The sequence below is a fragment of the Caretta caretta genome, chromosome 5 (genome assembly GCF_965140235.1).
Source record: "Caretta caretta isolate rCarCar2 chromosome 5, rCarCar1.hap1, whole genome shotgun sequence".
In the NCBI taxonomy this organism is placed as follows: domain Eukaryota; kingdom Metazoa; phylum Chordata; order Testudines; family Cheloniidae; genus Caretta; species Caretta caretta.
The window spans coordinates 47,718,759-47,733,380 of NC_134210.1; the positions used below are offsets into that span (position 1 = coordinate 47,718,759).

Sequence of the window (14,622 nt, forward strand, 5' to 3'; positions counted from 1 at the left end):
GGGGCATGGCGCTGGGCTGCGCTCGCTGCCTGCCCCGGCCGCGGCTGCAGCGAGAGCAGAGCGCACGGCAGCTGGCAGGGGCCGGGCGAGAGGCTGACACCTGTGCAATCCGCCCGGGACTCCCTGACCCACAGGGCGGACTCACCCCCCTGCTACAGCCGCGGTCGGGGGAGGGGGGCTATTTCCGACATGCAGGTAACTCGCCTCCCCCAGCAGGTGCGTACCTCGGCGGCAGCCAAGCAGCGAGCCCAGCCCTGCCCCGTCGCGCGCAGGGAGCTGCGCTTTCCCCTCACACGTGTCTGTCTCTGGGGCACTGCAGGGGGCCGCCCCTCACCTGATCCCCTCGCTGGGCTTGGAGCTGCTGCCTCAGCTCCGGGGCGGCTATTAAACCCCAGCCTCCACATTCCGGCCACAGCCCCCACCCCGCGGTCACCGCAGCCCCCCGCATAACCCGGCGGCCGCAGCTGGGAGCGGCGTGCAGGCACTTACAGCCGTAGCGGGGTCTCTGCAGCTCCTCATGGTACATCCTGGAGACGGCTCCCACACACGCCGCGCGAGCCTACGGGGGCGCGCGGTGCCGGTACACAACCCGGGGAGCTGCTACCCCACAGCGGCCCTGCCCCCTCCTGCAGCAGGAGCCTGCCTGGCCCCGCTCCCCGGCACGCTCGGGCTGGGCTTGTGTCTCGTCCCGCGTCCCGCCGCAGCCTCCCAAACTTCGGGCGCGCAGGCTGCTCGGTGCAACTTCAGCCCTTCCTGGTGCCTGGCCGCCGCTGTCTTATCCGCTCCCTCCCCCTCTCTGATTTGCTCTCTCTGTGCGGAGAGGGCCGGCCCTTCACCTGGGTGCACCCTCCCTCCTGCCCAGGCTGCTCTGTGCGCTTACTCAGCGCTCTCCTCCCCCACGCCCACCCCGTTTCCTTTCTCTCCTGCCAGCTCCGCTATTCACCCGAGGGGAAGAGCCGCCGGGCAGCGACCCCTACAGTCCGCAGCCGGCCAGCGCACCCCGGCTCCAACCCTCTGGTCCCCGCCCCACCGCCCTCCAGTCCGCCCACAATCACTTCAACAGCCGAGTCCTGAAGGAGGCGGCAGGAACCAGCCATCCCCAGCTGCGGCAGAGCTGCAGCCCGCGCACAGTCCCTTAGTGATCTGACAGCCTGCTGGTGACAAGCCTGTGGCTTGTGCGGTTTCCAGCACAGAGGAAAAGTACTAGAGAGGAAACAGAAGAGCAAAGGAACGTGCAGCCTATTTCTGTCCCAGGTTGTCGCTCGGATACAAAGAGGCAAACACCCTGCTTCTCCGTTTGGGGCCCTTCCCTCCAAAGCCGTTTCTTGCACGTGAGCGCTTCTTATTAGAAAGAAGCACCAAATCAAGAGTTGACGTTGCAGCCCCAGAGAGAAGGGGCAAATTAGCGTCTGTTTGCTTGTAAACATTGAACACCAGGCTTCTCTAGTTATATTTTTCCAAAAAACAAAACCCCCCAACTGAAACAATCATTACTGAGTTGTGTCATCTTATGTGTAAATAAGCATATTTAAACATGTTGGTGGACAACCCATGTTATAATACTATTTATCCTTGGCTGCATGGACAAAAAAATACCCACAATATGGGAAAAACATAGTAGAGAGCCATGTTTTAACCATGGCAGAAATGTAGGCTAAAGCATGGCTCCCTGAAATGTTTATAACATTTTCCATCCACATAAGTAATACATAATAAACCATATTATAATGTGTTTTGCCCCATAGATGGGCCTGGTTCTCATTTATACTCAGCACCGCGCTGACTGAGCAAAGGGATCTTAAAGTAGATGGAACTTATATATGTGCTCATATTAAAGTCCCTTTATACTGCCAGACTGGTAGCCTTAGTGTAACTGACAATCAGTCCTGGATATCTCTGGAAATACAGGTACTAACACCAGGGTTCTTGCAGGAATATATTTCATCCCACCAAGGTAACTCGGATGAGTTGGGTTGTCCTTTATCAGAGTCCCCAGAATGTCTGATTTGGGCTCTCTCGGCAATGGAACCCACCTGTAGAACTCTCAGAGAATGTGTCCAGCCAGTGCATCTCTGTAACTGTTGCCAGAACTCATCATAAGTCCTTCATGTTTGGATGAGTGTAATCATCACCATTTACATTTCCAGTGTTCCCATTTGCCAGTATACACAGTGTGGTTGGGGTTGCAATGATGATATGAAAGTTGGGGAGCTGGACTTTGTTTCAAATTTGATGTATTTAGTAGGTGTATTTTTGCTTGTGGGTGTTTATATAAATAAATATAAAGACTTTGTTATTTCAAAAGTCAGGAGAATCCAAATGAAAACTAAAACACGCTTTAACAAACAAACAAACAAAAACCTGTAAACTCCTTCCAACACCATCCATTCTGTTAAAGGAGTAAAGAAACTTTAGTTGTTAAAAGGTAGGTTTAGGTTTTGTTTATTATTCATTATGAAGTTTGTTTTCTCTTTTGCACTGTTTGGGAGTAAGAAATGGCTCTGAGGAATGTGTGACCTCTCCTACCTGTCTGTTTTGGGGCCAGGCCTTGCTGCTGGAAGCCACTTATTTAGTTCAGTGTGTAACTGATTTGTCTTATCTGCTTGTTTTTTCCCTATGGAGAAAATGTAAACAGGGGCAGGGGGAAGATACATGTGCATTCACTAATATCATAGCAGTTCCATTGACTTACTTAAGGCCTATGTTCTCCCCTTCATTAAGGCAGCCAGAGGGAGCAGAAAGTGGCAGATCTGGGTGTGGACCACAGAAGAGGGAAAGCATGGGGGTGAGTCAGCAGCTAGAGTTGAAGCTCTGTAGAATACCAAGCCAGGTAGTTCCTTATCAGCCCAGCAGAGATCTATATAAGTCTTAAGCTGCTGCAAGTAATACTAATACCAGCTTCAAGCTTGCAATCTTGTTTGCACAGGCCCAAGTGCTGTGAAAAGAGCAAATGGCAGCACAGCTTGCAAAGGAAGAAGGGCCAGCCATCACCAGTGAGAAGCTGACTCCCTCTAGACGTACAGGGTACATCTACATGACCAAAAAAACCCCAACCCTGTGGCAGAACATCTCAGAATTTGGATCTATGGATTTGGGCTCATGCTACAGCGCTAAAAATAGCAGCGTAGACATTCCCACTCTGGCTCTTAGACCCATTCCTGTTGCCAGGTTTCAGAGAGCAAGTCCACAGCCCAAGTGGGAACATCTTCATGGCTGTTTTTAGTTTAGCACAGTAGCACAAGGCCTGCAAGACTTGCAACAGTGGGTGATTTTTTGCAGTATAGACACACCCATAGTTTCCTCTCTCCACAGAGCTCTAGAATCCCCATGGTTTAAAGGCAACACCACTTCTCTGCAGCCTCCCATCCCAAATCTCTCACTTCTGAGGGTATCTACACTGCAAAGTTAACCCAGGCTCTTACCACACAGTCACACACACAAAATCCTCTGCCCCGGATCTGGAAGTATGTTAAGCCTGAGCTAGCTTATCCAGATGGCGGTGTAGGTTAGAGCCAGGGCTCCACTGTAACTTGGGTTGGAACCCACCCACTTTGTAGTAAGGATTCAGGCTGATAGTCTTCCAATGCCTTCCCACTATTCCCCCTCCTCCCTGCAAAGAACAGACAAGTTCTACTGCAATTGACATAATTGACTGGGAAAGAATCCTAAAGTGTCTCAGCAAAAAGAATCACACGTGATGCAGAAACAGGGAGGACACAGTAATGCAGTTAATGCTTTGCAATGGGGATGTTCACCCCCATGCTAGACTAACCTGGGTGCTCAGACCTAGGTGTCAAGCACCCAGGTTAACTGTGCAGTATAGACATAACCTCAGGGGAGCATAAGGAAATGGTTAGGTGAACCTTTCAGAATTTCCTTGGTCTTCAATTTTGCATCTACAAATATGCATAAAGGATAAGATGTGGACCAAGATCTGGAGAGTACACACCACTAGAAACTGTTTGACATAAAAAGGTGAAATCCTGGTTCCACTGACTTCAAGGGGGTCAATCTTTCACCTACAGTATTTCCCCCCCCCCCCCCGTCATTGGAAATACAAATATGGAATGTGTATTATAGGTTATTGCTGGTTTTCATTGTAATCATGAAGCCTCACTGTACTTTAACATATCTGACACTGAAGTTTTATTTTCTGACTAAATGTTTTTTTTAATATATATTCAACTTATTTTAAATGCAACATTCTGACAGAAGAAAGACAAACTGGTTACTTTAAATTTAAAAAGTTTAACCTAAAAGAACATGTGATTTATTTGTGCTTTCCACTGCAAGTTGCTCATAAAAATGCAAAAGACCATTGAGAAATATGCCATATTTCATGATAGATGGAGGAATTCATCTTGTATGCCTTCAGGGATTTTTATCCCCAGGAGCACAGTATAAGTTGTAAGTATCATGCTATAGTTTAAATTCCAGGTGTCATATTGTCATGGAAGAAGGATGTGGAAAGACAGATCTATTCTATTTTTCTGTTACAGCTTGACAGTGGAAAACAACTACCAATAAATACCAGGCAAAGTGCCAGTTTCATTTCGTCCATTTGAAACTGTGCCAGAAGAGTATTAAAATAAAAAGTGAGACCAGCAAGCAAGAAATGTTTTTAATGGATCATTAAAAAGGTTTGTTTGTTTGTTTGTTTTTTAAAGAAAGGGATGACATTGGAAAAATTCTAGACATGCTAAAGGCAGTTTTTAAAAATGTTATTACAAAACTCCATTGACTGCAATGGGGGTCCATCTACGTCATTGCAGGATTGGAACCATAGAGAGGACACTATTTGCTAAAATATTTGTCGCTTCAGTTACAAAAGAATGATACTGTGCAATCCTCTGGTTTTTATTCAGGAATAAAAGTCAGTGAGTTCAGTAAGTTTTTGCCTGCAAATAGACAGCAGAACTGGTCCCATAGGCCCCAATTAGCAAAATATTTAAGCATGTGATTGGCTTTAAACATGTGACTAGTCCCATTCCTATTCGGCAAAGCACTTAAGCCTATGTTTAAAACTTTAAGCACTACTCTTGTGCTTAAAGTTAAGCACGTACTTAAGGGCTGTGTTGAACTGGGACATTAAAGCTTGAACCAAAGTCTAAGGCTATTATAACAAGATTTCTATTGACTTAAATGGGCTTTGGATCTGGCCCTTAATCACAAAGCCCACTAGAAAACTATGGTCAAAATTTCTTAAGAGACTACTTACTTACACTTTAATTCAAAATTTATTTATTAATGTTTAAAATCTCGTTGTTTTATACATTTTGGGAAAACAATAACAACAATAGTAAAAAAGTAAAGCAATAGAGGAGGTTGCAAGATGCCATCTTTCTAAGAGGACCTTCTAATGCTCACCTAAGATAACAGACTAATTAATGGGAACTTGCATGACTAAAGGTAAAGGACAAAATAAAACCTGAGTCAGCACCTCAGGAGTGTGACTTTGTCACATTCTTCCTGTGGTTTTAATGGGACTGGGTTAAATGGGCAATCTTTTTGCTTTGAAATGATGTCATTCCTAATTTTCAAATATTGTATTAATTTATAAGGTAATAAACAGATTTAAAATCCTAAAACAGTTTTGGAAATTGTGACAATAAATTCCAATAGGGTTTTAATTTCCACAGGTCAAAAATCTGCTTTCAGTAACATCAGTACAAATCTAGAATAACTCCACTGGCTGTATGCCAATGTAAGTGAAAGCAGAATTTGACCCCATGTTCTTACTTTGCACTTTGGATTCATGAGATTGATTTAGGAATCAGGACCTTAAAACCCTGCTGTTACAATCTGGTTTGTAAATGCCACATAACACATTTTTTATGGGTCTTTTGTGTTACAATCCTGGGGACCAGGTAGTGGTGCAGTCAACAAATTATTATTTTTTAAATGAGCAATGATCCATCTCCCTGTCAAAGATCCTGCGGGTGCACCAGGCTAGGGACTAGGAGGTTTCCTACCATATGCTGCTCCTACAATACAGGCCCTAATTAGCACTCCATCCTCTACACATGTATTAGGCAGAGACATATGCTGCACTGAGATGCTGCTACCACACTGTGCAGACACACACGCAGGTCTACCTGTCTGAGGATGGAGGAGGAATATGGAGGAGGGGAGAAAGAGGAGGAGAACACAGCATAAAAGAGATACCTATCCATCTAGAAACTTGCTCTTTTTCAGCTGAAGACAAGGGATACTTCATCAAGGAGAGCTTGTTGAGAAGCACTACAATAATAATAATACTCAAAAAAAGCCAAGAACTAGAAAGGGCCAAACAAGAGAACTGAAAATAAATGTCTAGAGAGCACTGAAATCTAGATTTGTATACACTTTTCAACATTTTTCTAGATGAGGCACTGTGCCTCCCAACCTCCATCCTCCTACACAAACATACACAGGTGTGACACCACGTGGGACTCATCCTGCAAAGTGCTGGGGCCTTTAGATATTACTATAATACAAAAAACCATAATAACCAATGTCTTGTCACTGGGCCACATTGGGGCATAAGAAACATTGCTACCTCTTTAATACTTCAAGCTCTTTGTAAAATCAAGGAATGAGACGGTATAAAAGTTAACCATAAAACTTCTACATGGCACTGGCTTCCTCATGATATTGCAACTTAAAATTAAGGGTAAAACTTTCAAAAGCATCTAAGTGACCTAGGAGCTTAATTTCTATTTTTAAAAGTGACTTAGGATATGCCTACACTGCACTTAGACATCCACAGCTGGCCTGGGCCAGCTGACCTGGGCTTGCTCTCAGGGGCTGATTGATTGTGGCATAGCAATTCAGGCATAGGCTGCACCCCAAGATCTGGGACCCTCCCACCTTGCAGGGTCCTAGAGCCCGGGCCTGAGCCCAAACATCTACACTGCAATTAAGCAGACTGTGAGCCTTAGGCCTGATCTACGCTACGAGTTTAGGTCGAATTTAGCAGCATTATCTCGATTTAACCCTGCACCCAGTGATAAGCTGCCAAAATCTTAACAACCAGTTCCCGCCTCACCCCACGAGGGGGTTGTGGCCCACCCCCGTCCCTCGGGGACTCCTGCCCCATCCAAACCCCCGCGTTCCTTGACATCCACCCGGGACCCCTGCTCCATCCACCCCCCTCCCCTGTCCCCTGACTGCCCCCAGAACTGGGTAGGAGGGTCTCGTGGGCCACTGTAACGGGTGCCCACCCTGCCCCAAAGAGCCAGAGGGACTTGCCAGGGGGCAAGGTTGGAAGTCCCAGCAGTGCTTACCTGGGGCAGCTCCCAGGAAGCATCCGGCAGTTCCTTCTGGCTCCTAGGGGCAGGAGAGCATAGCTAGGTGGGGAATAGGGGGAGCAGCCGCTCTCCCCACTGATCACATCAAAAGTGGCGCCTTAGGCACCAACTCCGTGGGTGCTCCGGGGCTGGAGCACCCACAGGGAAAATTTCGTGAGTGCAGAGCACCCACCGGCAGCTCCCCGCCCCGTGCCCAGCCCCAGCTCACCTCACCTCCGCTCCACCTCCTCCCCTGAACGTGCCGCTCCGCTCCGCTTCTCTGCCCCCTCCCCCAGCTTCCCGTGAATCAGCTGTTTGCGCAGGAAGCTGGGGAGGGCTGAGAAGCAGGCGGCAGCTTCACGGAAGTCGACGGTTGCCTGGGTACTGTGGACGCACTCCGCTGACTAAATATACTTAGAGCATTTGTGTGGGGGGACACACAATTGACTGTATAAAAAAGGCTTTCTACAAAACCGACTTCTATAAATTCAACCTAATTTTGTAGTGTAGACATAGACTTAGTAAGCTGGCACAGGCCAGCCATGGGTTTTTAATTGCCGTGTAGATATACCCTTAGGCATCTTACAGCTTCAGTTGGTAGCACCATGATTTCCAGACCATATCACGTTAAATTGTGGATTTAATCTTCATGTTTTGTTGCATTTCGGAGGCCAATGGTCACACAGATGAAATCTGAAATGTACTGCACCTACTTGATTATGAACAGTAGGTTTTTAAACCTATTTTTTGTGTCTCATCTGTATTTGAATAATTAATTTCCTAATAAACCAGATGTGAGGATTATGAGACGCTGTCCAGTGTTTTCCAAAAGACATTTCACTAATTTGAGGATGTCTTTTCGTTGTTTGCTGTGGCCTCTAGCTTCCTCACTCCCTGCCCCTGGGCTAGGCAGTGACTGGCTTTGGCAGGAGAGAGATTCTTTGAAGCAAAGGACATAACTAATGTTGGTTAACATGGGGGATGTACAGGATGGGAAAGCTGAAGGAGGATAGAGTAGAAAAACAAGAACAAAAAAGTGCACTTAAGATCACCTCTACCACTCTGCGTAACTGTTATCCCATTCCTTCCATCCTTTGTCCAGCTTTGTCTTTTAGATTGTAAACTGTTTGGGGCAGGGACCATGAATTTCTATGTATTTATGCAGTGCCTAGAACACCAAGTCCTCAACCCTGACTGGGATATTTGGATCCTACAATGCTATAAATATTCAATAATCATCAACATGTATCCTTCCATTTTTCCAAATGGAAAAAATAGTCCTATCAGAAAATGAATTGTTTTAAAATGTATTTAATATTTAATTGAAAGAAACTTTGTTTCAACCCTTTCCATTGCGCCAGTCTAAAATCTGATGTGGACATCTTCTTTTCAAATATACTTCTTTTCTAAACACTTTTTGTTTAAAACAAAGTTTTTTGGCTATCTTAAGACATATTGAGTTAGCAGAGCTAAACCGTGATAAATGGAACATTTTTCAGGCAAAAACATATTAATTCCTATGCCCTATTGAAATGAATAGAACATTTGCATAACAATTTCAATGGGACACGGTAAGAATGGTACACAAACAGCATTATAGTGTACCTCTTGAAATGATTCTGTGGGTACCCTGATTTTATAGTCAAGAGCTTCTGCTCCACGAACACCAGTCTTACCTATTGGGAAACTATTTTCAAACATAGAAACATCTTTTTTATAGTTACAGAGTGTTCTATAAAAAAGATGTCTCTCTATTTGTAATTAGCTTCCTAATAGCTAAGATTCTCGTAGGTGGTGCTCAAGAATATGTTGTGTTGTTCCTGGGTTTTGTGGGACCAATAACACTTCTTGTGGAGCACTACAAATGGCTTCCTTTGTAAAGCTCTTTGCAAGCAACATTTTAATCCAGCCACTTGATATAAATAAGAACCTCCCAGAACTCTACGGGAAAGATGCCACTGGGGACTTATTTTCCGTCTTCAGCAATGCCTGGGTGGAATGTGCCAGCCCTGGGTGAGGTTCTTTGCACCCATCCCTTCCACAGTTTAGGGTTGCCACCTTCCCAGTTTTTCCAGGATCGTCCCTATTTTTAGGTAGCTATCCCGGAAAATCTGGGAGTCTAGTCAGGACATTTTAAGTTCCAGTTTTTGTCAGTCACGCCTTTGCTGGTTCCTCTAGTCCCACATGGCTGTAGTGGCAGGAGCCGCAGGGTGGTATCACTGGCACAGAGTGAGCTCTGGCTCCAATGTGTCTCGGAGCCACAGGGAGGGGGCAGTTTGGGACCCGTGAGTGGGACAGGCAGAAGGTGCGGCTGGCAGCAACCAGTCACCACCATGCAGGTACCAGCTGTGGGTTCACCACAGGGTGGCAGCGGAATTGATCTGGCCAGTGCTACATTCTACATGGTGAGGTCAATGCCCAGGACAGCACCAGCAGCAGGAATGGGATGGGGAGACAGTGCCCTGGGTAGAGACAGGCAGTACCCAGGGTGTATGTGGTGAGGTGTGGTGGACAGGCAGATGTCCCATGGTGGGAAGGAGGGGGAATGTGTGAGAGAAAGGCATTACTAGGCACAGTGGTAGATTAAACGGGTGAAGTGAATATCAAATTTAATAAACAGAACAAATATTGGTGCAGTTTATTTCACCAATATTTGTTCCGTTCATTAAATTTGATATTCCCTTTGCCTATTGAATAGTTTCTGTGCTTTCAGAGAAGTGAAAAACCCCTTTAGGTGTATGTCATAGTAAGATTTACATATCTTTTGTAAACCAGCCACTAGAGGGGGACATCATCATAGGGCCTACACATAGACTAGTCCAACAGAGGGCAGCAGCGTACACATCATACCAATGTACTACAGAGAACATATTACAATAAATGAAATAAAATAAATAAGTCACAGACTTATTCTGCCTGATTCAGATATAGGACTATGGCCCAGTTCCTCAAAACTATTTATGCAATTAGGCACCTAAAATATGTTTGAAGATCTGGGCCTACATGTCTAATAAGCACACACTTTAGATATCAGTTTGGTCAGTAATCTAGTGTAAATGTTTCACAATTTAGGACTATGAGAATCAGATTAATGTAAAAGTTGTATTACAAGAATATAATATTGCAGATCATACATTTCTCACTGCTTTCTAATTCATGTTCCAGCTCAGAAATGGCTGTATGTGAAGCAACACTTAACGATAGAGAACAAATTGTAACAGGTTCACCAATTATTCTGGTTTTTTTTTTTTAGCTGCAACTGATAAGAGTTAAAACAGAAGAAATATGAAACAGAAAATTGATGAGGGAAAATACAAGTATCAGAGTCAAGAATCCCACTGTAGGCACATAAGTCTAAAAACAGAGTGGTCTATGCTACAGTGTGTTTCTTGACAGTCCTGTTGTGTACAAAGGGATTTTACACAACGAGGATATTGATAGTTGAAATTCTTGGGTGGCTTAAGTAAAAGTGACGCAAATGCATGCACGTAATTAGAGAAACTAGGCTTTCTGTTGGAAATAGCTGCTTTGATGTCACTTTTCCTGTGACAATACATTTCTTTTATTTGTAAATTATGTGCTGGGATTAGTTGCATTTGTCCTACAGAAAGGAAAACTCCATTTGCTATTTTAAATGAGATCTGTCAAAAATGTTACAGAGCAACTGGTTATGCTTTAACTTGTACATGAGAGAAAGAGGGAAAGACACTGGGACTGAGGCTATGTCTACGCTGTGAACCTCACAGTGGCACAGTTGTACCACTGCAGCTGCCCTGCTGTAAGGTCTCCCTTGAAACTGCTCTCTGCCAGCAGGGGAGAGGTCTCCTGCTGGCATAATGAAACCACCCTCAGTGAACACTGGCAGCTATGCTGGCAGGAGAGTGTCTCCCGCCAACACAGTACTTGTCACTTTTGTCAGTGAAACGTATGTCGGTCGGGGTGGTTTTTTTTATACCCCTGACCAACAAAAGTTTTACTGACAATAGTGCTAGTGTAGACATAGCCTGAGGCAGAAAGATACAGTAATTTTGTTTGGTAAACAGAGCTGTAGAATTGCTCTCTAGGTGTGGCCAGTTTGATTCTGTGCAAAACAATAAAGGAATGTAATTAATGTAATTCAAGCTTTCAGCTCTCAGAAAAAACTTTTAGATTGTTTTCTTCAGCTAATTAAAGTGTAGCAAGATGAAGTTATTCTTCCCATGCTGGCCCTGATGCAGACTAAATTACAATGCATTTGAACAAAAACAACTTTGGCAGCATTTCTACTCCTATAACTACAAAAAACAAATTGCAATACAATAACACTCCTAAGAACTAGAATACAGCTAAATTCTGAGACGTGCTGAGCATTAGGGCCTGATCCAGTAACCCTTACTCACATGAGTAGTCCAGTTGCGTTTGTGGATTTCTCACATGAGTCATGGTTGGGCCCTGTTGAGCACCTACAGCTTCTGTTGATCTCACTGGTGCTGAGAATTTCAACATGCAATCAGAATCTGGACCAAGATTTACAATTTTGCATATTCTTGACAGAAAAGACCTTTATTGTACATTTTTAAATGAAATCTGCAGGTAAAGCAATAGCAGGAAGAACAAAAGCTGAACTTCCCTCCTCCCACCACCCCCCAACACCATCAAAGCTGCTTTACCATTACCTGGGGCCTGTCTTCACTGAACCAGCTATAGCTCAGATTACTCCACTCAGACTAGCTTGACGAGAGCAGCCCAACTGAACAATACTTCAGTTTCACAGAGTGATTGGATTAGCATCTGATTGTGCTAACTCCAGTTGTAGTGTGCATCAGCTCCAGCATCAGCAGTACTCAAGCTTCAACCCGTAACCCACAAGACCTGTGGAAGAGCTCTGTGTGGCTCTAAAGCTTGTCTCTCTCACCACAGAAGTTGGTCCAATAAAAGATAGTACCTCACCCACCTTGTCTCTCCAGCTAGCTTGAGTTAAAGGCACCACTTAACTGGCGTTAGAGATTTGTTTGTGTCAACAGGAGTCAGGTTTGGGTCAACACTTAAGTTATATCTGGAGTTGACATTGTAGTGAAGAAAGCCCATGGACAATCAAGGCAGCCACTTCAGCAGAACAAGATGTTCCAGGCACAGAAGCCTTGATCCTGCACTAGTAAATCAAGAGGAATTTTACCATTGATTTCCATGGGAGTTGGATCTGGGTCACAGAAAGAGACTATGACTTCCCTTTCCAGTGAAGTGATACAGTTTTGGGATGCATATGAAAAAAAAAGTATTAACTTTTTTTAAAAAATCAAACTCCTGTTTAATTTGCTGCCTATTATGGCTCCTACCTCCCCTTCAACCTTCCTTCTTCCCAGGTTTCTCCCTCCCATCAAATATCTGTGGTTTGGATTATTTTTCTCAGATATATTTTTCCAAATCAAATCTCATTTTGTTCCCTAGTTACCTGGAGGAGCAGTACTTGCTACACACCATAGAAGGGTGTAGTTTGCTATCCACTGCCAGCGTTTTCCCAGCTGGTGCAGAAAGGGGTAAGCAATGGCCATGCACCCTCTTCACCCCACTCTCCAGGGTTTCTAGAGTGCAATGAAGGCTTAACCTTCAGAGGGAAGTTTAAAGCTGCCACACATCCTGCAGGACACAGCAGTACCACACTCCCTGTTGCTTCTCATGGACTCTCTCACATAAAAAGAGATAGGCATCAACTGCAGAGACTAGCATAGAGAAGACAGCCAGGTTATATTGCAGCAGCATCACATGGCATTTATTTTATACATTATCTTTTGTCATGAGTTAAATAAGCCTATCTAGCTTAGGTGCTTTTACGGCCGCCATCACTGTAGTATCTGAGCACCCCACAGTCTTTAATGTACTCATCCTCGTAACACCCCTGTGAGGTGGGGAAGTGCTATTATACCTCCAGCACCAAATGACAAATAAAAAGAACCCAACATTTTTAAAATCTCATGATTTTTAATCCACCCTCATGGTTTGGGAGGACCCGATTCATGACTATTGAACACATGGCAATACTGTGACTGTGATGGTGGCTAATGACTCCCTCCAGATTCAGCCCAGGCACTGTACTGCACATTAGAATGAGGGTGTGGGGGAGAAAACTTGTGTGGAAAGGCTAACTTCAAGTGGCATCTATGTTCTGCTCGTTGGAAAGCTGATGTTCCCTAGACATTAGAATGGAATGCTATGTTCTTTTTCTAAGGTGGGCTCAGCTGAAAAAAGGAGCACTACGTGTATAATACTCTTCTTTTTAAATCTGTAACTTTTACACCATGCACTCGTATTATTTAGATAGTGTTGTATAACAGCGGATATTGAGCGAAGATACCAACAGCAATTTGTATAAAGTGTACTCCCAGATCTCCACTGTCCTCAGCTTTTTCCCGGAACAAAGCTGGAATCCCGGCAGGGTCTGACAACTCCTGTCTGCCAGGGACCTTACAACCAACTTCTCTGCTTGAACAAGCATTATTTTTTTTTTTAATATAAAGTATTTGTTCAAAATGTCTTGGACAAACGCCCAGTATCCTGTAATAGTGGCAGTGTTTTATAAGGAGGAGTTGATGGTGTTTTTCAGAGAATTCTGCAAGCATTTGTCACCTGGATTAAATATTTATTTATTTAAAAGAATATTTTTTATTGAAGAAACCTTCAGATCAAGACATGATGAATGACTGAATACCGAGATCTGGAGCATAATGAGGGACATCTGTGCTCTGCAGCTGCAAGCACAGTCAGTGAGAACCACCCTTTACCAAGTAGCATGTGGATTTGGTGAGATTTAGATTGTTTCCTTACACATTATCTGGGGATTAGGCACTGTCTTGTTATTGTTTCTTTTTTTCTGTGGTTCCTGGATGTCTTAGGATCTGCATGTGTCCAATGATGTACATGTGCATTTCCTCCACACACAATATTTACCTATTATTTATTTATTTGGACTTATATTAGTGCCTATGGACAGCTCTAGGCCAGGGGATTCTAAACTGTGGTACATCTACGCTGCAGTACATGAGCTTGTGGGAAGTGGTAAACCAAAAACTCAAACAAAAACAAATGAACAAACACACCTTTCAGTTTCAAACAGTCATCATATACATTGCAGCACACCAGAAAATGCCCAAGAAATGCAATACACTCTCCTCTCACACATTGATGCTGTATTTTGGAGTAACCCACAAGAAGAAAATCCACAAGAAGCCGCTCATGTGGAGAGAGCGGATAGATAAGAGAATAATTTGCGTTTCTCAATTGATCTCAGAGGATCAGTTTCTGCCATTCTCAGTGCCCCAACAATAATACAATCTACCTGATCCAGCTGCATGGCATTACCTGCAATTTAAGCTTCTCT

The 14,622-nt window shown here is 44.3% G+C and overlaps 1 protein-coding gene across 3 annotated transcripts in view; it reads right to left on the bottom strand.

The window, feature by feature from the left end:
* IQGAP2 (IQ motif containing GTPase activating protein 2) overlaps positions 1-14,622 on the bottom strand; it is a 242,355-nt gene extending 227,733 nt beyond the window's left edge. Inside the window, exon 1 of one of the 3 annotated variants that reach the window (XM_048851522.2) lies at positions 14,604-14,622. Coding sequence is in view for 2 of the 3 variants with exons in the window: in XM_048851521.2 (XP_048707478.1) it covers positions 490-526 (37 nt within the window). In the remaining variant the exon portion in view is untranslated. Of the gene's footprint in view, positions 1-489; positions 860-14,603 lie in introns of those variants that run through there. The other 2 variants (XM_048851521.2, XM_048851523.2) reach the window with 2 other exon arrangements.